The 27,533-nt window shown below is 43.4% G+C and overlaps 2 protein-coding genes across 4 annotated transcripts in view; one reads left to right on the forward strand and one right to left on the reverse strand.

The window, feature by feature from the left end:
• LOC143355003 (uncharacterized) overlaps positions 1-27,533 on the forward strand; it is a 305,544-nt gene that overhangs the window by 87,360 nt on the left and 190,651 nt on the right. The gene's annotated exons all lie outside the window — the stretch shown is intronic.
• LOC143354904 (putative inorganic phosphate cotransporter) lies at positions 21,884-27,190 on the reverse strand. Of its 3 annotated transcripts, none has more exons than XM_076789269.1 (8): positions 26,634-27,190; positions 26,477-26,542; positions 26,107-26,394; positions 25,163-25,457; positions 23,818-24,403; positions 23,143-23,275; positions 22,840-23,081; positions 21,884-22,037 (listed from the first exon to the last, which is right to left on the reverse strand). In XM_076789269.1, the coding sequence occupies exons 3-8, from the start codon at positions 26,174-26,176 to the stop codon at positions 21,894-21,896; spliced, it is 1,470 nt and encodes a 489-aa protein (XP_076645384.1). In that variant the 5' UTR covers positions 26,177-26,394; positions 26,477-26,542; positions 26,634-27,190; the 3' UTR covers positions 21,884-21,893. The 3 variants fall into 3 exon arrangements, with proteins under 3 accessions (XP_076645384.1, XP_076645385.1, XP_076645386.1); XM_076789270.1 differs by having other exon boundaries at positions 26,477-26,575; XM_076789271.1 differs by lacking the exon at positions 26,477-26,542.

Consider the following 27,533-nt stretch of genomic DNA (forward strand, 5'->3'; position numbering starts at 1 on the left):
CCTCCTGCCGTCGTTTTTTTCTCCCGAGCGTTGATGCTCCGGCCCGATGAATTTTTCAAAGGGTGGAAAAGAAGTCTTCCTTCGACTCCGACGGCTTGCATTGCCACGCGAATTTCTGAACACCAGGGACGAAGTGTCTGCGAGCGTTAACGAACCCTTTCCCGAACCCTGCGGTTGATGATTCGTTTGCGAAATGATTCGGGGTGTTGCGATCCACCCCCCTCGATCTTAAAACTACACCACGGATTTGCAAGAACTCGTCTAACCATTCACGACCATGAGAGTAAGTCCTTTAGGATAGAATAGTATCAAAATACAGTGAATTCTCTATTTTTGTCAACAAAGCGTCATGTATCGTCCAGGAGACATACCCGAACCGTGTTATGTTTACACTCCTCGGCGTCCGAGGTCTCTCGAGCTTTGTGGCCCCTCGCAGGGTATACCCCGCGGTAGTAGGGATAATTCTGCGACATTTATCATCCAGGTCTTGGCGACATATATAGAGAAATCACTGTACCTCGATTGAAAATGCACGATTGATTTAATGCACATTGCACACAAAAATGTTTGAAAGCATCCAGTTTCATTATGAACATCAAAGTGACCGGCAGAAAGTCGGAAACCGGCGTGGAGATGATCAGGAGGATCAGTCGGAGCGTGTAAATCAAGGATCGATCGTGGTGGCGCGTAGCGTATCGAATGTTTGCGGGCGACTTCTCATCAAGACGTGGAATCTGTGTGAAATTACAATTGTTTGTCTCCCTCGGGGGAACAAGTGGAAGAGGAGTAAGAGGAGGATTCGGTTCCCGCAGTTTCTCCCTTTAATCCTAGACTTTCTTAGTTTCGCTGTTTTCCCCGGGACGTTTTAGTTTATTTGTCTTCCGCGCTCGAAAAAGCCGCGCCGCACTTTGGCCAACGGTGGAAGGATTGGAAGAACAATGGTCTGGCGGTTATCGGAAGTTGTTTGTCGGCCAATTAGGATAATGGTTCGCCTTTGCTTGTCCGTTCCATTCCATTCTGTTCCGCTACATCTCGGAGTGCCAGGTCGATTAATACGGCCGAACATAAAAGAACTTTGTAATATCCCTCGCGATTCGGAAACAACGCGCTTCGCCTCGCCTCGCCTCGCCTCGCCTCGCCTCGCCTCTGTCTCGTCTCTCTGGAACGAATGAAAATAAATTCGTTTGCGGGGGCGGTTCGAGTCGGCTCTCGCTCTCCCGTCTTTGTTCGCAACGGACCGTGGAATTTGTAAGCGCCTTAACGAGCGAGGACACCGCGCCGGCTGCAAAAACATTTGAATATTTCCCGGTTCGATCCCCGGATAATATCGCGGCCGCTGTTTTCCACCGAGTTTGGATTTAAAAGGCCGCGGTTACGTACGACGTTAATGTCCCGTTTCCCATTCGGACCGATAATAACCGCGGATCTGCCCGCACATTAGCTTAGAATTACAGATTGAATGTGTCGAAAACGATTAATATACTGTGAAATTAATAACGACAATAACGCCCGGCGTACCCGCGGCGCAGTTACAATTAAGATTAAATTAATAGCGGCGGTTCCGGCTGAATTCAATGGCCCCATTCGCGCCGCAACATTCATTTAACTTTACTTATGTTTTTTCCATTGATTAATTATATATTATTCCGCGCACAATTATTTTATACTCGCCGGGGTTTTTATCGGTGGGTTCTGTGCCATTGAAGAAAATGTCCGTGGATGCAGTCTACGATTCGTTTCTCTTGAAGAAGAAGACGCTCGAATGTATGCGAAGGGGACAGGATGTCACGAGCTTCTTTGATACCTCGTCACGTGCTAGTTGTTTAAAAGCAGCGTCGCGACCCGGATACGGCGCGTGTCGTATTTGTTAAGCGGACCCACGACAAGCTTCTAAATATTTTTAGATTTGGATACACCGGTATCGATCATCGAATCGTAAAGTCGTCGGGGACCGATCGCGCGAGCCACGTGGAATAATAATTGCCTAAGGGAAGGCTGCTCCACGACATTTTCCGAGACTCGTGAGTCACATTTTCGTGCGGCTGCACCGCGACGCCTTTCGCGACGAATATTACCCACGGAATTCCAATCGATCCGTCGTATCGCAATTTTATTCCTCTCCCACTCCCGAATGCTTGCGACACAATATTCCGTCTAGCCCACCCTGGTAATTACAAAATTATGCGAGACACTGCTTAAAACCCTTTAGAAAATTCCTGTGTCTCATAGCTCGATGCAGTTAATGTATATTCGATCAAACTCAACTCTTCAGAAAAGACTGACAGAAAACATACCATATAAGAAAATATATAACTCGTGCAGGTTTGAGTATTTTTATTTCGAAAAAATCACGCTTGTACTTCAAATATCAGTAAATATGTGTGCAAACGCCCAATGCAAAAGTTTCAACGGTTTCTCCGGAAAAAATTCCTAAAAATTACCTCGAAAGCCTTACCCAGAAAAGGCCTTGCTCGAACTCCATCAGCTCATCCAAAACATACCATATAAGAAAATATATAACTCGTGGAGCTTTGAGTATTTTTACTTCGAAAAAATCACGCTTGTACTTCAAATATCATTAAATATGTGTGCAAAGTCCCAATGCAAAAGGTTCAATAGTTTCTCCGAAAAAAATTCCTAAAAACTACCTTGAAACCCTTACCTCGAAAAGACTGTGCTCGAACTGCATCAGCTGTTCAAGTGCGTCAGAAGATTCGATAAATATTGCCTCCTAATGATCAGACACGGGACTCGGATTTTTCTCGGAGGGTTATGTAAAGGCTCCTCTCAAGAATAAAGGATCAGGATGGCGATAAGGCTCGGAAGGTTGTTTATTGGCGAGATTGTTAACGGGCGAGAAGGCAATAAATCATGGTCGGACGTATAGTTTCAAGCCGAGCGGTTGTATCTCGTGGGCAGATCGGTTCGGCGAGTCGCGTGATCATTGTTCAGGATTTTTTTTCGGTGATTACGAAGGGGAGGAACGCATCGATGGGCTGGGACACACGGCGCGATGGGAGACAGTAATTAAGGATCAGTACGCCGTGACAATTGGCGTCGCCTCGGTCGCAGGTCCGAGTTTACCGCGCCGTTGCGTGACACGTTGTTGCGTGACTCGATGCGAATATCAAGCTGACCAAGTGGATACGAGACCACGACCCCGTCATTATCAGTGAATCGTGTTAAACTGGCATAAACCACGTACCAAAGACTCGAAGGCGCTAACTGGACGTGAAATCTGTTCCTTCCTTTCGAACCGAAACGCAATCTTTCCCTCCGTAAGTACCGTTATCTGTTCGGTTGAGTAATAAGTTTGTTTAACGCCAACTCTTATTACCATTGTACTATGAATAGTTTACGCTAGAGGCACCGGGATCGCGATTTTTATGTCTCTTTCGAGCTCGAATTAACCTTTCGTCGCTCCCATGAGCCCCGCGCACGATTTGCACGCTGGAAATAAATTATCATCGTGTGCGACAGAGTTATGGACCAATTGGAAACCTTCCTGGTACAAACTGGACAGTTCAACCATTTGTGCCAGAGGATTTTTGAAAATACGAAACACATTTTCCTTGGAGATCTAGATTTTGTATCCGAGTCTTAAATATTAAGAAAAATCGGCCATGTCGGTTGCAGATTTGTTCCAGCTTCCTGTATGAAACTACAAATAAAAAGGTATTACGATCAAACGGTACAAATACATAGCATAAATATAAATCCATAAATGCTTTTGCAATAAAGTCATAATAAAAATAAGCAAAGGCAAGGAACAATCTCGACGTCGCGTTTAATTTCATCTCCTCTGTTATTTATTGACACAGCCATGTTAACTGAAACAAAATCCCCGCGCACGGTATGTATTAAATATCGATCTTCATTCGATAAACAAGCTTTACTCGAAAGTAAACCGAGAGACACGGTTGTCTTTACTTCGGATATTTTATTGAATAGTTTACAGAAGACCGTACCGTATTTCGAAATGAAAAGTTGACACAACTATGTCTCCATGTGAAGTCTGATTCATATTGTTCGGGATTTTGGTTAGCGTGTCATCGACTCGGTCTCGATCAGCTTTGGTATTCACCCGACGTCTTCCTATTTCGAGTACCGTCGAAACGATGGTAGATCAAAGGCGCCCGATTTCTCGGTAAGACATTAGCATGCTGTCTCCAGATCGCAGTCAGTTATCAACACCCGAATTCCTCGTTGTGCCCCGACTACCAAAACTGCATTCCGCTTGTATATCTCATCGTTCCCGTTCGGCAAACGTGCGAGACGTATGAACGTCTCGCCAGCGTGCACACCTTTGTCATGAATTTTCTACACGATCACGCTATTCCACCAGGTTTTACGATTCCTTCTTCTCGAAAACTACCGGTCCCTCGAACGGCTACGAGCTCCCGGAAACACTGGCTGCGCGAGCTGTAATATTCTCCGGTCATTGATGACCCACTTCGCTACCTGTTCTACACCCGGTCGTTCTACCTTCCCGAACCATTCACCGAACTGTTGCAAAAATTACGAACACCGCCAGAAATATACCGGATCGTCCATTATACTATGTCTGGACCAGTAACGAGGTTCCGAACGAGCCGCAGAGGCACGGTTGAATTCATGAAACTCCACTGTTGCCGGTTTTATCGTCGAATAATCCTACTATTAGTCGGTGCATTTTGTTACGTTCAATATTTTATATCAAAATTAAAATACTTTTGCAATCGATTACGTGAAACAGGAAATCACCGTCGTAGAAATTTTATCATACAGTAGCACCTCGTTTATTGCACGGAATCCTCGTTCGTTGCGTACTAGTCACTCCCACCATGAGGTGTTCAAGGTTACTGAGCTCGTGGTGGGGATTGTGGTCTACGTAGAAACAGCAGACGGGCGACGCTACGAATTACTATGATTCACTGTGATCGCACGTGAATTACAAATTCGAATTTTTCCGAAATAGATGACTATCTTTTCCTTTGAACAGTGGACGATACGCAGCGGATTGTGGACTATAATTTTGTGATCGGAATTTTCATGGTTTTAGAGGAAGCTTGTGGGGTTTCTCGCGTGAGAAATTTCGCGAAAAAGAGTATCGGATAGGACGGATCATTTGTTATGCGTGACTGACGGCCAACTGAACTAAAATTGCGGTAGAAACAAGGGCCGCCCGGATAGCGAGAATAAGGCGGATACAGTCTAAACTTGGAAAAGGAACTCGCTGGTCCTGGCCGGAATAAAAAGGGGAAACTTGAAGTTATCGCGCCTCCGGCGAAATCGCGAAACTTGTATCTACGGACGTCGTCGTCGGCGACAAAACGTTGCCGCGGCCGAATAATATTTTATTCTCCTCGCTGTTACGGGAAATGCTCCGCGGCTTGAATACGTAACGCCGTTTTGATTAGAATATCGAGTACGTTCGAGCCCGGACTACCGCATCGCGAAGTTTGTTTTCCCTGCTCCGATGAAATACGGAAAATCACGAAGTATTATCGCCAAACTCCCGCAACAATAACCGCAGCTTCCTTAAATTAACGGAACGCTTTGCCGAGCGCATCGGAGTGCAGATTGCTATGGCGGGAAATTTTTATATTCATTTCATCAAGATTCTCCGCTGGCGGAAATTGTTCGCTATGGAACCAGGCAACTTGTTCGATTTTTATTAAATACATTACTGACTTGAGCATCTGACTGTGCTGGAATTTTTATATTTATCCATATTCACTCTTTAGAAATTATTTCCGTTCAAATACGCGCAGATGTCGATTGTTAAAGTGCTTCTTAATTATTAATTGATTTGAGAGTGTAAAATTTTTAAAGCGATTCCTTTTATGCTCGATAATAAAATGGAGATTATTATTTGCAATGCTCAAGACTGAAAGTCTTACTATTTAGAAGACTATTAATTAAAGACTATTTATTTTCAGAGGGCAATTTAGGAATCAAAATCCGAAGAGTTGAACAGCAGAATTTTTGCCGGTCCGCAAAAATGGTCGCTAATCGATCTCGACCCCGCGAAGTTTGCTCGTTAAAGTCGACAATGGTTTCCCATCGAGGCTGAAAAGAATTACCGTGGGTAAGGTGGTTTCAGTTAGGCCGGGTGTCGTCTAGGAAGCGATATAGTTCGCAGATACGGTCACCGGGCTTGCGTCTAGTCCGTATTCGAAAATTAAAAAAGAAGTTGGTGGATGCGCAAGGTCGGTGAAATGACGGTGTTACGGGGATGATATCAACTTATCTCGAAGCCAGAGGCAAGGTGGCCGTCGCCTCGACCTTCTATGGGTTCGGAGGCAGGCGAGCTCACCTTTTCATCTCAGCCGAGCCGATACCCGACCTTGATTGAAAAGCAGATGACGCGGAATAAGGAGTTTTCCGGGAGTGGAGCGGCGAGGGAGAGAGAAGAAGGGAGGATAGAGAGAGAGAGAGAGAGAGAGAGAGAGAGAGAGAGAGGCAGGGTCCAGAGAAAATGTCTTCTACCCTTGGGGCTCTCCAATTTCTCAGAAACGCGGAATTTATTTCATTCCCCTGGCTCTGTCGACGTCTCGGGCAAAGACGAAGACGAAAGACGCCGCAGTCTTCTGGCTACGGGGCGAAGGAGGGAGGACGATAACCTTCCGCAAAACGTTTCTCGGCCGAAATGCTTGTACAGTAGAACCCCGATTGTTGCACGGGAACGGGGCCGAGAACGCGTGAAAACGAGCCACTGTTTTCCTCCGTTCCACTTTACTCTGACCGAGCTGCGCCACGGCGATTCCTCCAAAACTGGATATTACTGTCGTTCCGCCATGATTAGATCGTTGCTAGTTTACCTGGGAAGCAGTCTAATCCTGCGCAAATTAAATTAGATCGGTAAAAAGGAAGGGTTTGACGAGAGAGTCTACGTTGGCGATTTAATTCGCATGTACCGGCGGAGAAAATTACAATGAAATTGTCACGGACAAATTGATTCAAACTCCACTGTCAGTGGAGTAAATTTCGAGATGATATTACGTCAAGACAGCATTCTATTACGTATGAGAGTGTTCGTTGTGGTCAGATAGACGAATTGAATTTCTCAGATCAAATTCAACCCTTAGACAGGGTTAGAGACTATGAAATAAATGACAATTCGATAGTATTTAGTAGAAGGACAGATTTCTTACAACTCGTAAAGTTCTAGAAATATTTTCTTCCAGAGAAGAGGATGATTCGGTCGGACAATCCGTCAGTCAGCGTGTGCAGTAGGTGTCCATTATTCGTCGCATCGGTGCAATTGGAAATTGGCCGATAAACGGTGAAATAAGTTGCCCGAAGAGAAGGGAAGGGAAGGGTAGGGTAGGGTATGGTCTCTTCTCGCGTGGCTCGTGAAATGGGAGAGCTGGAAGTATTGTCCCGGCGACGGAACACGAGGGACCAATTGTCAATCGAGTAACCTTGGTCGGTGTTCCTCGAGCCGTCCCCGCGCGCGCACGTAGGTAGCATTGGCCAGAAACAATTGAAGCTTCATCGTGCTTTGAGGTGGATGTTAGTTCCAATAGAAGTAACGGACCGGGTCCGAGAGACAGGGAGGAACGAACGGAGCCGAGGGAGAACAAAAGCCTCGATGGAGGAGGAAGCAACGGGCGAAAAGAAGATGCTGGAACCAATATGTAGCCGGTCGCCCCACTCTTCCAGACTGTGGCCCCCTCCTGATAGCCGCCGCCCCCCTCCCCCATCCTTCACCTGCCGCCCACTTTTCGTTTCTTCCTTCTTTACCCAGAGGCAAAACCTTTGTTACTTGTTAGTGACTTTTATCTGGTCGCCCCCGGGTGCTCGATTTATCTCGCTCTTCTCTCCTCACCCTCGTTTCGTCTCTCCCTTTCTCTTTCTCTCTCCTCGCTGCTCTCCTATTCTTACTCTTACCCTTTCTCCGCCTTCGCTTTCACGTTCGGCTCTCGCTATCGCCTACCAACAGCCCGCAGCCTCGAACAGTCCGGAACTTCTTATTCCGGATTTCAGACCCGTAAGGGAAACTCTTTCCTATTCCTTTTTTTTCTTCTACTTCTCTCTCTATATATATATCTCTGTCTCTCTTCTTTGTCTCTCGCTTTCCCCGGCTCGCCCGCTCTTTATTTCTCTCTTTCTCTACCGGCAACTCTGGCTCCGTTTTCTTTTCTCCCTTGTTACCATCCCCGGTCTCTCTAGACCCCCGCTTTCTGGGACCCACCACCTGCTCCTCTTTATCACCGGCGGCTTAATCTCTCGCGCGACTTTCGCCAGCGAGCTCAAACCGCGACTGCACGCGACCCAGAGCCGTCTTTAGGCTGAATTCACGTCTAACACTGGTCACGACGAACAGCGTACTCGCCTCTTCAGGATTGATAACTTTACGCCTCCTCTCCCCCTGGCGTTAAGTCGCCGTGCTGAGACTCTGCTTCCTGACGACGTGGTTTGTCCGTTTACAGCTGCCTCCGGACTTATTTTTCCAGGAGACAAGACGATTCTTTCGAAATGTAAGGAACAGCAGTTTTTTTTTTTTTTTTTTTGTTAGGCTCAGATAATTTTTGTGACCGTCTTGTTTGAAAAACGCGCTCTTACAATTTTATTTGTGGGACTACTGTGTGATGAAAGGGGAGGAGCGTGCCAATTTTCTACTGGGACCTCGAATATAAATTAACCTGGGATCGTTAGACAGCTTCACGCAAAATAAGAATTTTCTGTCTGCAATGTAACAAAGTGGAGCGATATAGAAATTTATTTTCTGTCAAAACGTGTCCAATAGATTGGAAACAATGTAACAGTTGTTGGCCGAACGAGGTACCGCGGGTCGATCACCGTCGTTAACAATGCAGATCGCCGGAGAAATTAAAATTGAGCAGACATCGACGGACCCCGGATGGATTCAGAGATTCCGCCAGGCATTAATGACTGTCAATCGCGAGCGGTCTCGTCGCGAGACGAATCGAAGGGACGAAAGTGAAACTCGCGGAGCGTGGGCGGCGAAGGGGGCGCGGTGACGAGAAGAGGGGTTAGGTCGATGAGAATTTTACAGAACAAGAAGTAAGTTCTGAATCTGCTCCAAGTGCAATAATGTTGCTTCAACCTTCGGTAACTGGAAGCAAGGTCTCGCGAGCCAGGGGAACTTCTTTGATAAAATCTCCACTCGGCGGGAGTGAAGTTTCATCTCTCGGCCCCGGCGAAGTTCAAAGTGAAAACATTCAGCTCCGTCAGACAGCGACGTCATGACGTAATAAATCCTGGCGAGAGGGAGAAAGAGGGAAAGAGAGAGAGAGAGAGAAAGGGGGCAGAGAGCGGCAATGGACGATGTTTCTATTCATGCCACGGGGCAGGCCATTAAACGCCAAGTTTACCGCTCGTCAATATATCAAACAGGAAGGAACAATCGAGCGAAACAAAGCTCCGGCCAAGATAGTTCTCCAGCCCGGACACGCCGCGAGATTCTCGCAAACCGCGTGTTTCTCGTTTCCCACTGGCTCCGGGAACCTCTGATCGATCTGTTATGCATTCTTGTCTGGTTATCAGAACCAATCCCCGTTACATCTGCCCCGGCAACACCTGTGTAATTGATTGTAAAAGCGGATCCCGGCCCATTACTTCCCTCCGCAAACGCGTATTTAACCTAATGCTGCCAAGAAATACTACTGGCCGCACACAGCGCACCCCAAATTGCGCCAGTCCGCACCGATCTCATTTCACTGCAACGCTAAAGATCCTACACTCTCAACTGTACACAATAAGACATTGTTCTGAACGGTTTTTCTCTCTTCTCTTCTGTCGCGGCTGTAATACTTCTGTCATCGGAATCAACGCTGTCCAAACCGATTCGATAGAATCGAAGGTAGCAATTATACAAGTTTCATAATTCTAAAATATTTTCTTCCCGTGCCAGTCTGGCCATTTTTCTACACGGAAAATCAAATTAGACAGAGAAGGGTATGTACCTATTTATTAATGCTAAGTGTCACGTAAATTAAGGGTAGACGGAAGTAAGTCTTTCAAACATTTTATTTACTTGACTAACACTTGTCAGCCAGGAATTCACTATGTTTTAGAAACACTGTATAAATATTTACTATTTTCAAGACTGTTTTAAAAATTTAAAATCTTTTGGAAGACGCTTGTTAGAAACCCAGTGAAAATACTGAAGTAAAAACTGCAAAATTGAGTCTTCCAGAAGACACCTTATGGCAGCTTGGTTCTGTTATTTTCGAGACACAGTATAGATGTAAATTGATACGCGTGTTACGGGCATTCTTGCGTCCCGCAAACGTAAAAACAGTGCCGATCGCGGCGAACAATAATTAATTACGGAAACCGGATACAATTCGGCTTTTAGTCTTCTTGACAAATAATGTATACAGCATATTTCGTTTCATTAATTACCGGGCGCGTGGACAGCGAATTATCCGATTCCAAAATACGATATTATCGCGTGGTATTGCACATAATTAAGGGGCGCGTTATGTGTCGCTTACCGTGTTCGATATATTCCGATCGCAAAAAGATTCTGGAGTACAGCGGTATAAATGGCGGAATTTTCGACGAGGAAATTAGATTCCTGGAGGATTCGTGCGGACTCGTGGCCGATTACCGAATTCGGACAAGCCGCGTGTGCGAACGATCTGCTCGATAGGAGAAGGTGTGTGTGTGTGTGTGTGGGTGTGTGCCTGGAGAAAAATGGAAATGGGAAGAAAGCCAGAAAAGGAGAAGCTCCTCGGATAAATCGCCTCTCGCGCTCTCGAATGACAAATGGAGACCACAAGATTGCGCCTCCGACATCCAATTAGCCCGACCTTTCCTCCCCCTTGCTCTCCTATTCGTCTTTTTTCTCTCTCACTCACTCTCTTGAGCATCGCAAAGTCTGCTAGCAAACCCTTGCGACGTCAGGTGCAGGACACACCTCGATTCGCCGGGCGTTTGTTGACATTTAATCAACAAAGTCCGAACTATTGCTCCATGTGTTCACACCTCAGTTGTTATCGCGATCTCCGGCCTCGTCTTTGCTCGTCGATTTAGCTACCCGTGCCAACCGAAGCGGAACGGGACGTGTGCGAAATTCTGAGAGCGCCACTCCTGCTCGAATCTCTGTTATGCGAACCGAGAGAGAGAGAGAAAGAGAGAGAGAGAGAGGGATAGAGAGAAACGTAGCCCGACGCTTTTGTCGGTCCTTCCGGGAACAAGAGCTCCGATTTTTATGCGTTTACGGGGAATTTTATTGTGGACTTTTAAACGCACCGGGAAAATCGAACGTTATTTAAGCGGGTCTGATAATGTTGGTAGAATTCCTCCTTTAATGGAAAAGGATTTGCCTTTGGCGGCGCTCAAAGGGATTTTCTCTTTTAATACTGCTGCGAGTATTGCTGCTGTTAAGGCTGGCATCTTCGTCGATTTCTTGAGTAAATTTGAAGGAGCCGGGGAAGAGATGGTTCGCGGTTCAAAGAAGGGATTACTATTTTCCGCTCACAATTAGGCTGCGCGGTGTGCGCGACCTACATACGCAACCTAAATTCGCAAACGCGAGGCCGAATCCACGTCATGCATGTATATTATCGATTGGTTAGAATAATTTATGACGGAACAGCGTGATCCGAAAAAGCCGTGAACACGATTCCGTCACGATGTCCAGTTTCTATAGCTCATAATTAAAAAACAGAGCAAGTGGCGATTCGATCGTCTCGATGTAGCCCTAATTCTTTTTTTTCAATTTTGTTCGTTGAACATCTTTGAAACGCGGCTGTCCCGAAATAATCGCGACTAATTGCGAGAGTTCTTTCTTTTTTTTTTTTTCTGGTCTGCCTCCGGGGCAAATTTGATCGCATTTATCACGCGTTGCTAAGGAACAACCGTCCGATTATACTCGTAAAACCCAAAAATACTGGCTGAAGCTTTCGCTGCGAGCGTCCGCTACGCCGCTCTGCAGTTTGCATAATTACCCAATAAAAAAAGAACCTATGACGCTGTAAAATAAATAGAGCGATTCTAGCGCGACCTCGAATACGCGGGCGTAACAAACGGGCCGCCATAACAGTAATGAATTCTTTAATCCCCGCCGTTACAGCCGGTATAAATAAATTTGCTAAACAAGCGAGAACGCGACCGAGCAAACGGCGATTTTACACGTGTAACAGCTTCATGCGATACGGCTCCTGATTACATCTTTTCACATATTAGTGAATCATTATTCATTTTGTTAATAGACAGTCATAGATCTCAGCTTTTATGCAAGTTAAAAGAAGTTTATTTCACTGTCTAAAAAATTCTTACGATACAAATACTAGCTTCCTTATATTTCAGAAATTAGCAGGTACTTGTAAGTACATAAAGAAAATTGCACAGGTGACATTTAAAACAAAGGACTAAAAGAATGTAGGAGTATTAATGCGTCATTTTAAACTTTCTAAAATTATTAAGGTGAAGAAAGAAAGTTTTAATTTGTTCCTGTCTCTTGCAATGGACGCAGAACATTTTCAATTTGTACAAAGAGACCTACATAAAAATATGAGAAAATATTTTTGGTCGAATTTATATTTCAGAATTTTCTCTCGAATGTGTATTGAAGCTGTAGGCAATTAGTGAAACGATGGGTCGGTTGAATTAGTGCTCTCTGAAGGAAGAATGCGATAAACTTCGTTTCCCAGGTTTTAGCGTTGAAAGGTATACATAATTTGTTCGCCAGTTTCTGAAATCGCTATTCAGGGAAAGGGTGGAGGGAGACCTTCAACAAATTACAACGGTAATGCCTCCGCCTGTACCGACGATTTTTAGGATCGGGCGAACACATAAGCGGCTTGAGTGTAAAACATACTACCCCCGAGGGTAAAACGTACCCCTCATTATCCGCCTGTCCCGCACTTGAGTTACATTCCGCGCGCATATACCCTTTATGTCAATTTGCATACTAAACTCGTTGAAACAACTAACAAGGATTCTGCTGGGGGTAGCATAAGCCACTAATATGCAAAATATTTTAAAAGGTCTTTCAAAAAAAAAAAAAATATATGAAAAAGTGCTGGCCTGTTGACCAAAGGAAACGCTGCTGCTCGCGTCTAATGAAGCAATAACTTCCGCTCGTTTTCATCTTTCGAATCCCATAGGAACACAAAAACCATTTACCATTTGCAGAAAGAGAATATTTTTGAAAATTCATCCTGTTAATTGTAGGTTAAAATTGGTTCTCACAAAGTGTCTGCTAAATTAATTAAGGAAGGTATTTAATCGTCAGTTTTAACAGTGGTCAAAATGTAAAACTTTCCTTCTTTGGATAGTTGGTTACACAGTTGATAGTGCTTTGATAGATTATCCGTGGGGTTAGTCTGTAAGCTGGCGCCACGGCCGAGAAATCTGTCAACTAAAGTCTCCACTCACCCTCAATATCAAAACCCTGAAAATATTTACTAAAATACATAACATTGCCTTATCAGAATCTTTCCACGTCAATTACACATGAGAAAAACAGTTTTCACAAACTAGTCCTGAATCTATCCTACGAGTTGCATCGGTCCCCATGCATGTTAAAATTCATTATTATTAATTATAATCCCATTTCGTCGATGAAGTCTTTTTTCCCTCAATCGTAAAATACAATCATAGGATCAGCATACCGTAAGTTCTCGCCCATGGCTGGAAAAAGAACAAAAGAGGATTGAGCGCTCACGCAACGGCCGTAAATGGTTATCGCATCACTCGACCGGAAGTACACCTCTGCTGCTCGGAAAAAATAGCCGGATACGCGCGTCCTCCCTGTAATTATGCTTCGTAAAATTCAGCAGTATCCTCGAGCGTCAACCAATAGCAGTGGATCATTCCTGTGATGTGACCAGACATAAAATTTAAATATTTCCAAAGCCGTGGCGTGCATTTCATGGGGTCCTCCCGCTTGTACCTTCGTGTTAGGCATTATCGATTCATTTGATTAATTTTATTCCGAACCATTAACATTAATATGTTATACATTCAATTACTATAATACAATTCATGTACACATTCATTTAATGTCTTGATACGTCGCTGGAAAGGGAAGACTTCTCTCTACAAGAAAAAAATTTGGCAAAAAATTTTTATAAAGATTTTTTTTAGGAAACTATACAGCAGTGTGAAAGTAGAGACTTTAACCTTTAAAATGAGGACAGGTAGAGTTTTTTGCGTTTTTTTTTTACAAGGAGTTACAGGAGTTCAAAGATCGGCGATCTTTTGGTGATGATTTAGTGATCCCTTAATCACGAAGGCATTGAAGAAATTCAATTTTTATTTAAAGTAATGGTGCACTTGTGTGGTAAGTGTATTCGTGAACAATTTGCACGTAACGTGCATTGCAAATGTACTGCAAAACACTGATAGGTGAATTTTTGTGTGGTGGAGGATTATTATGAAAATTGAGAATTTTTCTAATCGATAGCGTTACAGAAGCGCAAGTAACTCGAATGACGGAGGGGCAGGCGGGGGTGGTAGTCTGTCCCGCGTGTCAAATGAAAATATGTCAGTGACAGTCGGTGGCAACCGAAATGCGGATGCGGCAGCGTACTCATCAGCATGCGAAAACTTTGTTATTTGTTTGAACACGTTCAATTATGCATGCGCAATATGCTGACAGTTTTCAAGGGTGCCGGGCGGGGAGTTCGAAAGGGGTGGTCAAGGGAGCCGCGGGGGTGTGCGCTGTATTACGTCGGAGACGAGGAATCGTCAATCGCATTGAAAGGGTCCGTTTTCAGTTCGGACGTGATTGAAATAAAATTAAACCCGCGAACCGTCGAATCACTCTTTGCTATCCAAACAAAATCAACGAAAGTAAACCACCGTTTTATATTCCTACAAATATTAATTACCGGTCTACCGACTGTTTGCATTTATCGCAAAATCCAATAAGTAAAATTAAAGTTAGTAAAAACAATAAATAAAGGTAGAAATATGTTCTAATTGGAACGATTTAGTCTCGTTGCAACGATTCTATAATTGATTGTAACTCTCTATTTTATTAATAAATGGAAAGAAAATATTGCAAATGACCGAACGAATTTATGCCACCGCGCAAAATCATATTATTCGCAATTTAATCAAATTATCAATAGTTGAAATCAATGTTTATCGGTCTCCTGTTTCTTGCAAACCGATGCAGAACATTTTTAATTTGCGTAAATTATATATTCCCGCAAATATCAATGATTTATTTTTCGAAAGGTGCGGGATCTAGAGCACTCTTCGCAGTTTATTCATTACTTCGCGATTAAAGGATAGAATTTATTGCTTTTTTGTGCGGTACTGATTTACATTAACGCGGAATAATATTTGCGAAATCGTGGGAAATTGAACCGTTAAATCGAGTTGGTAGTCGCGTTAAATTCGACTCAATTCGAAATGCAAAGCTTTAAGTATCTCGAAAAAAAATATACGACTACGGCGACTCTCGTAATCACCGGTACAATTTATTGACTGAACATTTTGATAAATTTTATTCCATGTTCCTGTGTAACGCTATCGTCACGTACCAACAGCGTTACGCTCCCGCTATCGTATAACTTTTTTACTGCGCGTTACATGCGTCACATACATGCTATGCGACTATAAATCTACGAATAATAAATAATTAACGTTTGTTCCGGCTTGTTACATGCCAGAAGCAACGTTTCACATTTTTTCACACTTAGGAAACACACGTGATGGAAAAGTCTATTTAATGGCCAACAATAATCTTCGAATAGTAGAATTAATTTTTACTCCTCCTTACGTGCGGCAAAATATGTTCCAAATTGCTGTTCGTAGGAAAAATTCTGATATTAAATATCCTGTCTAGAAAGTAAACAATTTAACGGAAGCCAGAATTCTTCCAGTAATTTATATACACAGGAAATAATAATTTGCACACTTTGTATGTGAGTTAATAATTAATTCCTTCTGAAAATTAAATGTCAGCTATGATCCACATCAATCTTCGAAGTATAAATACTCCAATTTCCTGAATAGTGCACAAGGGTTGATAAGTGTCAACAAAAAAATTAAACACAGTATCTTTCTGTCACAAAATCAGCCTCCTCAAAGTTCCTCTATAAAAGAAACAAATTTTAAAAATATTTTGGACATTTTTACCATCCCCTGACCAATCCTAGAATTAAAAATCGAAATTCCCTTTACAACCCCTGTTTCTAAAGAAATAGAAAAATTAATGTGCATTAAACTGTCACTAAAATAGTAAAAAATGGTGGCTCGTACCAGATCAGAGGTTCACCCAGCAGGTCCGGAAACCAGAAGAATGGTGCCCGGTTTCAGCGGTAACAAGCTATGGGGGTGGAATCAAGCCGGCGCGGCTCGGCGCGCGCATTTTATATTTGACGCGCGCTCGTAAGTTATGTACACAGAGTCGGGGTAGGGTGTAGCGCGTGTGACGCATTTTTTCATCCGTCAACAAACGAACGAACGAACGGAACGAACGAACGGAACGAACGAACGGAACGAACGAACGAACGAACGTGACGCGGGGCGGCGCTAATCAAAATCCGATGCAGCAACAACGAGCGCCGATTAAACCGTTCCTCTCGTTGAACCCTCTCGGCCCGACCCGGCCCGGCCTGGCCTAGCTCGGCTTTGCTCTGCTCTGCTCTGCTCTGCTCGTCGTCCCCGAAATCCCAGCTCGAGGGTTTCGGGCTCGCTTTTGTAGAAAGTCCAGCGGCTATGTAGACCGCGAGACGCGTGTTGGCTTTTGTTTCGAAGCCGGGAAGCCAAATCCCGGAATGGCCCGGGCATCGTCGCGTAAAATATGAAACTGGGCGACAACTAATCTGCAGGAAAGTTCGCATAATGCGTCCTTCCCGTCCGCCAACCCTGTTCGGTTAACGGGGGGTTGGAGAGGGTGGTTGAGGTTCCAAGGGTGGGCTATCGGGCCGCTCAATTGGAAATAAGGTGACCGAGTTTCGAGATTCCTGCCACGGTGCCGCTTTCGTCCCGGTTCGCGTCCTCCGGCCGAGCATATCGAATTCTTCGCCGGATTCCGTGGAATGTCGAGAATCGAGTCGACCTTCTGCACTACTTTTCTCATTCCCCGCTTTTCTACGCCCCCGACGGGCCACCCCCGGCGAAGAAATGCCCACGGAATACTTTGACAATTCACCTGAACTCGCGGCGTGCTCTAATTCACGTGCAAGGCTAGTTGCTTAAACCTGACGCCGCTGTGTCTCTGCACCCCTATTAGGGGATGGTGAGTCAACATTCTTTTATCATAAATTCCGCTTAATCCTGCTACTGTCAATACTCTAGGTTTTAAATGTTGTCGAGAAAGCTGGTAGTTGCATTTTAAAGAGCAAAGACACCCCCGAGGTTGAGTTTCTGCAGAAAAATTTATTTAGGGACCAGCGGATATTAAAAAATAGTGGACAATTTTAGTAACAGTCGAGTGTGTTTCATAGCATTTTAATTTAATTTTTGTATTTTTTGTGAGAGAAAGTACAGTCCTTTGAGTGTAAACCACCCCCCAGTTCTGAAGAATAAATCAATATAAATATAATAACGTAAAGTTATATTTTCACAGCAATGAAAAATTCTACTAACACTTGAAATTGCCATCCACTATTTTTATTTTTATTTCTAACCACCACATTACTCAGGTTAATACGAAACGGTATGTATCCCAGTGAAAAATAAGGGTTCCTGGCGATAGTACAGTATTAATAAATAGTCGAGAAATGGAATAACAGTCTAAAATATTACCTAGCACTCCAATTTTAATTTCAATGTAATATTTTACTCCGTGGAAAAATAATCTTTCGGTATTTAACTGCCTCCCAACGATAAAAAATTTTCCCAGCTTTTAGTGACGGAAGATAAATTTGATTTAATGTTTGGCGGGGTTAGTAAAAGGTTTAAAGGTCGTTTTGGCTCCAGTGGAGGAAACTGGTGTTCGTATTAGTGTATTGGAGGGATGATATACACACAGGTGGAAGACACCCACGTAGAGACACGTGGCATTTCGAGACCTTAATAGCTCAGTGTAACGACTAAAAGGGATTTGCTGTGGAAAAGCTCCGAGGAAGCTGGCCCGGCCGTCAGCAGCTGTATTTTCAGTTTCTCTGCCCATCCAATTCACTCTTTGATAGCACTGACCTAGATTTTTCAGTGCGCAGACAGTCGAAAGTGCAATCGATATTCCCTTTCTCTGCTGTGAAACGATTCTAATAACATTTTTGCTGTAACCAACGGGAAATTTTACCTTGCTGACTCTTGCGTTTACGGTAACAATCGAATTATTATTTCCTCTTGACGACCCCGGTTTATTCGTTCGGACGAATCGAAAGAGGAATTTTTGTCATTCGACACACTTTTGATGTCGTGAAATTGCCGTCGTACTTTTTAATAAAAGCAAAATTGTAACGATTTTTAAATGGACTGCAGTTTGTATACATTCATGAAATTCATCAGTGTATAAAGCACCGGTAAAATGAAAACTTTGCAGACATTTAAATATCACTGAACAATTTTTATTTCATTCTAACAGATGCATTCTCGTTAAAAATATAAATATTTTACGTCATTCTTTCTCCAATAGGCATTATGAAATTTAATAACGATCGCCAATAGTAACAAAAATATTCTTTTCCGGCAAAAGATATTAATCTTCGAGGCAAGCTACGAGTGCTGGAAACATATTTCCAGCAGCCCAAAATTAGTCGGTGGAGAATCCCGGCAAAAAAATCCCAGCGAACTATCGTTAAGAAGTCCTTCCCGTCACCAAACAATCTGTCGAAGAACCTATTAATCAACTTGTAATTAAGGGGGATCGGTTAATCCTTTACCAAGACGTCGACTCGTTTGCTTAGACCGGTAAAAGTAGACTCGATTGCTCCACGTCACGGTTAATCAATCCTGAAGCTCGTTACAGTCGAGCTCTCTGACGGTTCGAGTGGCGTCGACTCGTACGAGCTCGCAACAGAATGTCAGGAATTGTTGGTTACATCGATTCCCTTGCAGACAACATCAAACATCTTCCCCTAACAATTCCTCCCCCCAAAAATTCTACTACACTAGTGTAATCACCGTCGCCCAATAATAATAATAAAATCACTCGATATAAAAATTATAAAAAATCTGCTGCCTTCTTTTCTTACAGAAAATGGTACCTCTGTGGTCAGAATAGCTGTCTACTTGACTATATCTTTGATAAAAATGAAACAGGCGCGATATAAATAAATCGCATACCTTGGGATGAACCTTTCAAACTTTCCCTCGGTTAGTATTAACATTTAAAAAATCGTCTACCTTTTTTTCCAAGGTCGTGGTCCATCGTTCAGATTGATAGTAGTGGGATGGGCAGCTGTGAGGAGTGTCATGGGAACTCAAGGTCAGTTTTAAAATAAAGAACAAAAACGCAGGCTATGGTTAAGATGGGATAAGCAAAGGGCAAGTGCGGATTCGACCTTAGGTGCCTCGAACCCTCCACCAACGTTATTCCATTCCCCTAGGAAACCTTCGGGAGACATTCGCCGTAGACCGGCACCAGACCACACCGTTATTACTAGCGATAAATCGCCACCTTTAATAAGAGCTCGCATGACGTTCCAGACGGAAGCCAGAGACGCCGGCGTCGCAGCCATCGTCAACGACGGCGACAGAAAAATCATAATATTCAGCAGACCACGGGAACGGCGAACCGAGGGTAGTTCGGTTTTGTTTGGCCAGATGTCGTTAACCATTTCGGGGCGAACATTATCTCCGGGAATATCGATTGCTAATGGATCAATGTTGCAACACGGTGCACCACCACGATGGTGCATTTCATATTCTATTCGTTCGTTTCAAGATGAAAAAATTTCACGACTTTTACCTCGAGAACATCGATACGAGATGCTCAGCGGTGTTTTTTTGTTTTTCAACAAATCAGGCCACTGGGTGACTCAATAAACGATAAAAAATTCCGCGTATCGGTGGAAAATTGCTTATCGAAGAGTCTCATCGGACTGACATCGGAAGAGCTACTCCAGCCGCAATCGCACCAATCAATGATAATTTCGCTCTCTTCCTCCCTCTCTCTCTCTTTTTCTCCTCTTGTTAACAGTCGGTCGATGGATCGTTTATTTTCGATCTCGAGAAACGGATCGTCTGCTCGAGGAGCGCGGAAATCGGCCTCCGGCATTAGACATACCGAAAATATCAGGTCTTACGATATTCATCTCATACGTTTACAAACGCGACGATGCCGGCGCATCTCTTGGAAGGCGCACATGCGAGGAGACGGGACGTTAATTCGAATCGTTTTCATGATCTTCTATTCCGTTACCACCGACGGGCAGGCTCTATCACTTTGATTGATTCCGGAATAATTAATCTCGGTGTAATTGATCGATCGAATGCCGACGTGTTTTCGTGTCGGCGTATAAATTGATCATTGCTGTTTTAGACCGGAAGTTATTACATCGCGTATTCTATTTCGAACAATCGAGTCTGGCTGCGTAATTAATTTTTCTCCTATCATTTCACTGAATCGAATGAAAGGCATTGGTAGTTGCAAAAATAAATATTCGTGGCTGGCAAGCTGGCAGTATTTGATAAAACATTATAGTAATGAAAATATGTGGCAAAACAATACTGATGGCGAACGTGTTAATAAAACACCGTATAATTAAATCCTCAGCTATTTCATGAAATCAAGTAGAGAACATTTGCAAAACTAAAAATGTTTGCGGGAAAATTGAGGCTATACGTGGTAGGATTTTTGTTAAAAATAGAGTAGAAACAATATGAGACAAAATTGATGATTCTACAGTTTGTTATAATCCTTCTGAACCTTCCCCCACTAATATACAAATTTTTTAAAAATCTGCACCATGTTTTTCGAAGGAATAGACTCGCAGTACTGTAAAGTCTTGATCTAAGTCCAATCCTCGGGTCCGTGCTGTGACATAGATCGTGCAGGGCTACTATTTAGGCGCACTACATACGATTAATACAGTTCAAACTATATCGTGTTTAGCGACATTTTAATCAGAAAAATACCGCGAATAAAGTATGCCCCCAGTGGAGGGGACAGGCGAACCGACTAAGATCGTGTAGCTCCGTTCGGCTTAGATCAAGACACTACTGTACTACTTAGGAAAATGTTTTAAGTGAAACGAGAGATCTGCTGACGTTTCAATCATTGCCGAAGCGAGTTCGCGAAAATGTGCGAGCATAGTGCGAAAATAGATGACAGACGCAATATTTCGGACGCTATAAATATTCCCTGTTAACATCCCCCTCCCCTCGTCGGTTGTGTTGGTCCTTTGCCGGTTGCCACCGCGGCGATCTAATTGGGATAAGACAGATTTTTGTACCAGGTGGCCCTTAATTGGTCGGCCATCATTACGGGTGGTCTCGCGGTTCTAATTACTGTAGGCGAGCCGCAGATCCTTGTGCATCGTGCGCGCGATACTCAAAAGACTTTCACGGCCGGTGAATTATTTCTAACGACCGGCCTGCCCGTCTGTCACGAATAATTTGCGAATCTGAATCGGTTCAGCTTTACTGATGTAATTTAAAGTTCCAGCCGTCTTTGAGGCACCCTGAAGAATCCGCCATGCGAGCTTTAGGGAATTCGCGAGGGTCTCGTGGCGGTGAAAAGACGACGAGGTGGGATCACAGAAATTTTTGTGAACTTGCGGTGAAAGAAATTTTAATGGCCGAATTCTAACTGACATACGTCGCTTCCTTGACTAAAATATAATTGAAAAGGGCACCGAAGTCAGCAAGATTTACTGAACGGTATTCTTAAAAAATTGGTAAGCCTTTTAAGGGGTTAAAAATTTAATCATTGGCGAACAAACACCTGGGAAATAAGAAATTTGTTGACAGAATCGATAGTTTGCAGCGTGAAAAATATTCTGTAGGTGTGCTTCAGTCAATAACATGCAGAATGAAAAATATTCTGCAGCTGTCCTTGCTAATGATCGTTCAATGGTTCGTTTTTAATTTTCTACATTATTCCACGAATCGTCCGGAGTGTTCCACTCTTGAATCTCCCCTGAACCAGTGAAGACGTACACAACAAACGTCGACAGCTGGGCAATAATGCTAATCCAGAAAACGTATCGCCATCGTGCCATCGTGTGCTGCATCGGAAGAAGCAAAAATTAAAATACCAAGGATGATATTAATCGACGCCGATCATTATCGAAATGGCTCGGACCGGATTAGTGCTGGCAATCAATTCACATTCAGCGCGCACCGTAGATTATTCGATGCGAGACTGTATTTTCGATGAGGTAATTAATTTTGCACGACTCCAGCGTGACACACGAACGAACAATTGGGCAATGTCTTACGTAACGCGCGCCCCAATAATCCGACGAGCTAATACATTTTTCAGAACCGCGTTCAGCAAGATTAATCGAGTCAATGTTGAATAATAAAAGGCATTCGAGGTATCAATCGCGACGCTCGCTTGCCAAATCGTTTAACAAAGTTAAAAGCAGAGGAATTCAGTGAAATATTGAACATTTTTTAAAAGCTCTTTCAATTTGTACCATTCGGTCCGACGATGATAATTTGTTTTCAGTGGGAAAATCTCGGCGTTAATCGCGTGCTTTGGCAGTGAAATGTAAAAAATCTCGAAAGGTGGATTTTTCTGCGAAATAAAAATTGTTTGAAATTTCTTCCTTTACTAATTTTGTATAAGGCTAACACGTTGAAACTCTGAAATTCTTTTAATCTATCTCCAGTGTTAAATTGCACCTACGCATTTTTACTACAGATATTCGTTTGCATGAGAATCGAAGACCTATTGATTTCTCGTCGAAAAAGTGGGGGGTATTTTCGAATGAAATTTTCGATTGCAATTTCTTTAGAGATTAGCGAGTTGTTGGCACAGCGATGATCCGAACGACCATAATAGACGCTTTATTTTTTACTGACCCCGCTCTCCATGAGAGCGCCCACCATGGCCGGCAAGACGAACGCTGAAATTGTCCCCGGCGTGTTCGTGATGCCCATTAAAATTCCTGCATAATTCGGCGCCAGATCATTATGATTGCAAAGGTGTCCGACGAAAATCGCGCCACACAATATGATGCTCAGAATCAATAGCACTGTGGAAGCCGTGCGATTGCAGCCGATATACATGATGATAATAAGAACGATACTCGTCGGGACGCAACCTGCAACATTCTCGTTAATTCGTCTGCGAACAAAATTATACTAACACACGGTAGAACTCACTTATGAACACAGCAATCTTCCGAGCATTCGTCTGCGACCAATATTGATTCTTCCTTCCCCAGTCCAGCAGTCTTCCCAGCAGCGGATTCACGATTACATTAAACAGATACGGCGAGCAACTGAGGGCAGCATTCTGCGCGATCAAATGCCAATTAATTCCGAGCCGCCGATTGCATCTTCCAACGCAGGCTATAATTTATTTCATAACGTGGGGCACGACGCAAAAATATTCGAACGGAAAGATCTATAAAATTGAAACTCCGATTCCAGCGTGAAGATATTAAAATGGGCTTCGTTCAAAATGAATCCCCGAGATACAGATGCGGACCCTAAATGCAAATTTAATTACGAAAAAATGTCTGCAGGCTCCCGGAGGCATGTAAATAGCATTCAATGTAAATCAAGCGATTACTGGTCTAAGAGAGTATATATATATATAGTTAGTCGATCGATAGCGCTGCGAGACACGCAGGCTTATGGACAACTTGGCGACTTCCTGTACGCTTCCTGATCAGCAATTTTTTCAACTATTGAAACTTTAAAATTTTCTTTGAGGGTAGAACAAGGGGCAAGTTGAAATTAATTTATACACCTGGTGAAACAGTGCCAAAAAGGGATCTTTGGCCAAAAGGGAACTGAAAGGGCACATGGTGAAGGGTCCCGCAAGGTACTCACCGACTTGATGTCGAACCTGAGAATCTTGTTCATGTATAGGGGCAGCTGCGTGAGCAGAAAGTACCAGCAGAAGTTGCCGAAGGTGTTGGCGTAAATCAGAGCAAGGAACGGTACAGAAGTGAAGATCTTTTTCCATGGGACCGGCATCCTGGCCGATTCCGGTGTCCTGTGGCCGTAGGTGGTGATCAGCATCTGCCTCTCCTTCTCGGTGATGTATTTTTGCGTCTCGGGGGTGTCGGCGAAGAAAATGTAGAACACCACGCACCAGATTAACGGCAGCACGCCGTGGATGTAGAAGACCGCCTCCCATCCGAGCGAGTCCATAATCATTCCGGAAGTGAAGATGGATATTACGGTGCCCAGCGACGTCCCCGCATAAATGATCGCGACCCACGTGGACTTTTCTTCGTAAATGACCCATTTGCCGACAAGCACATTCACCAGGGGAAGATTCGCCGCGCTCACCAGGCCCGTCAGGAATCTCAAGATGTAGAGCACGACCAGCTCATGAGCCGCGACCGGCACTAATATCGTCAAAATGCTGTTCGACAGCACGCAGATCAGCAGTACGTTCTTCGAATTGAAACTGCGGAATGTTAAACGACGTCTCAGTCCGAGGAAATTCGCTCGAGGCCCGCGGGAAAACCGGCGACATTAAAATAATTGCATAATGCGCGATGAATCTACCACTGGGCTTCGATGCCCGAAGGGTTTTAATCGTTTAACGCTCCGATCGGGATTCTTCGAGGTACAGGACGAACTTTACAGCAAGCTGTATTGCTGTCAAAGGTTTGCACGGTGCTTTGTTAATTTTTTATGGGACAGAAATTCTCGGATTGGGGACTTTGATGTTAAAATAAAAATAAGCGAAAAAATAAATATATGCGAGGAATATTTTCCTGTCTCCTTCCTGGCTCTTCGAATGTCACAATTTTCAATCGTTTTGCACATTAACTGGGATCTCTAGAGCTACGAGAAGAACTCCATTAATTTTTGATAGGACAGAAAATCTCGGCTAAGATCTTTGAGAAATGAAAATAAATAAAAGTTTGTAAAGAATGTTCTTCTGCCTCTGATGTTCGAGAGTTTTGATATTTAGTTCGGGGGAAGGTCTGTCTATCGCTGACAAAGCTGAGCATAATGCTCCATTAATCTTTGATAAGGCTCGAGCGGTAATTTTTCGTTGATAAGACAGAAAATCTCTGCTGAGCTATTGAGAAGCGAACGATACGTCATAGAGATCTGCTTCTTGTCTTACAGTGCTCGATTGCAATGTTTATGAGCTTAGAAGTTTGACAGGCATTTATTCGCTTGTTAGGCTGACTATAGCGTGACTGTTACCAACCGATCAGAGAAGTATCCCGAAGGAAACATTCCTACAAGATAGCCAGCGAAGTATATGCTGATGACCAATCCCTGCTCCGTGGTGGACCAATCGAAAGGGCCGTCTAGGTCCACTTTTGCGCTCTCAGAAATTTCGAAACCGCATTCGTTCGAAGCGGCTCCGACCTCGTCAGCGTTCGTCTTAGCCTTCACCATGCCGACTATCGTAGTGGCAATGTTGACTTTCAGCCCGTAGATGATCATGTTCGCGATGCAGAGCATTATCGCGAACAGGAACCTCACTATGTTAATTTCCGCTGGGGACACAGAAACAAGGACCATTAAAAAACGAGTTGTTCACTTCGAAAAACAAGCTTAAACTTCTTTTAGAATAATCACATGATTTTTGTGGTAACGTGTACTTGAATAAAGAAGTATACTAAAATATTTCTCAATTTCTCGACAGGCTTCCACGTCATTTTGACGGGCTAGTGTTGATACTGTTTTCTGTTCAGTAAATAATTCGATATGAAATGCAGTGATACGTAGGAATAATTATAAACAAAGAATTCTTTGATGAAGTATGAATATTTCTGTTTCTTTCTGTTTCAGGTGAGTCCAAAACGATACTCTATCTTCAAAGCCTCGCAGATTAGCGTAAGTGTTGCTCGAGACCAGTACTCTACTTTTGTACAGCTATGAATGATCTATCAATAACAATGATTCACCAGGTAGACAACAATATTTACAACTTTGCAACACATTCGGAATAAATGTCACTGCTGTGTCATGGTCAATTCAGAAACTTCGATACATCGAACAGCAAGATCGATAACGAATACCTCATCTCCGACATAACGATATTAACCTATACTGACTTTGATACTCAGTTCAGACGAATAGGTATAATGAACTATTAGCGGAATTATACGTTAATTGACAAACCAAAGAATTATTTTAGCTCACCCATTTTATCGTGTATTGACTTGTTTAACGTGGCCACTCTTGTGTTAAAATTATCCAGAAAAGCGCTCATAAATATGGTTTCATGTCAGTTTTCATCAATCCGCTCTCGATCAAGCTTTCGTTCACTCGCATACTCAGCAGCTCGACGACGACCATCGAATTATCATCGACGAGATCGTAAAGGGTCCTGGAAAATCGTTCTTCAAGCGAACTCGAACGCTATCATCGTGTCAAGTTTTGCGTGGCATCAAGAAACGAGTCCTCATTTGTTTTCGAAATTTCAAATCGCTATATTAAAAACATTCGGAAAAATCATCACCATGACGCAATACTCGCCCCAACAAAACTCCATCATTTTGTGTTCACTTACTTCTTTACAAAAATCACCTATTTCATCACAATTTCCACTAAATATTTCACAGTTATCAAAAGTCTGCTGTAATTATTATTTGAGTACATAAAGACACATCTAAATTAAACATATAAATCAACACATCTAAATAAAACGTATAAAGTCAAAAACTTACGAGTAATAATGGTTATTATTCAACTTCCTCGTTTTCCACGTTCCTCGAGATTACATCCACAGTATAAAAATTCCTGCTTTCCAAACGGATAATTCATAATCGCGATAAATGCACGAGCATCATCCAATTTCGTCAAGACTATTTTCGCAGTATATAAATGAATGATTCACTCGATTTTACGATTTCCAATGACATTACAATCATCAAAAACCCACGAGTGTTTTCAACTTCCTCGAGTTTCACGTTCCTCCAGATTATTTCCACAGTGCATAAATCCTCGATTCACTCAATCACATGATTGATATGTGTTCCCCATTTAAGGCGTGCTCCAGATTGGATAGGAGCAAGCATACTGATTCAAATGATCGTTTAGCGTGACTCCCGGCGGTGTCGCCAAACCAGCACGGGCCTCGGTCGTTCAATTACTCCACCCACGTTGTAATTACCGGGCGACAATGTTCTTATCTAATGTTCGCGGTGATGTTTGAAGAAGTATCAACCGTTCGAGAGTTTTTATTGTGCGGCGTCTACCTGTTGAACGCCATCGTTATATAGCCCCGTGCGCTTTTCGCGACGTCCTCCGCGAACCTGCCCGACACTTGCCATTCGCGTCGACGAATATAACCGTGCGCTCGCTTGTTGCGCAAATTTCGGCTATATAAACATTTAACTTGCCACTCGAGGGCAACGATTCGTTAAGCGGCCGAATGAAAAATGCACGAGTGGAACTTACGGTCGCACTTACGTGCCGTGGTTCGCGTTTCGCGTGCGCTTCGGCTGCTTTCATAGAGAGAATTTAAATTCGCAAACAGAGAGTCAACTATTGCGGTTCTACGTAAGATTGTGTACGTCTCTCTCTCTTTGTCTGTGTATGCGTCTGTGTGTGTGTGTGTGTGACGG

Source organism: Halictus rubicundus, chromosome 6 (assembly GCF_050948215.1).
Source record: "Halictus rubicundus isolate RS-2024b chromosome 6, iyHalRubi1_principal, whole genome shotgun sequence".
Taxonomy (NCBI): domain Eukaryota; kingdom Metazoa; phylum Arthropoda; class Insecta; order Hymenoptera; family Halictidae; genus Halictus; species Halictus rubicundus.

Bases quoted from the DNA above. Each gene is read 5' to 3' on its own strand.
- LOC143354904 (XM_076789271.1), bottom strand. From the start codon at position 26,176: ATGAGCGCTTTTCTGGATAATTTTAACACAAGAGTGGCCACGTTAAAC. The intron at 24,404-25,162 runs GTTGGTAACAGT...AACATTCCGCAG, and splicing joins TCGGGATACTTCTCTGATCG to TTTCAATTCGAAGAACGTAC. The intron at 23,276-23,817 runs GTGAGTACCTTG...TTGATCGCGCAG, and splicing joins TCAGGTTCGACATCAAGTCG to AATGCTGCCCTCAGTTGCTC.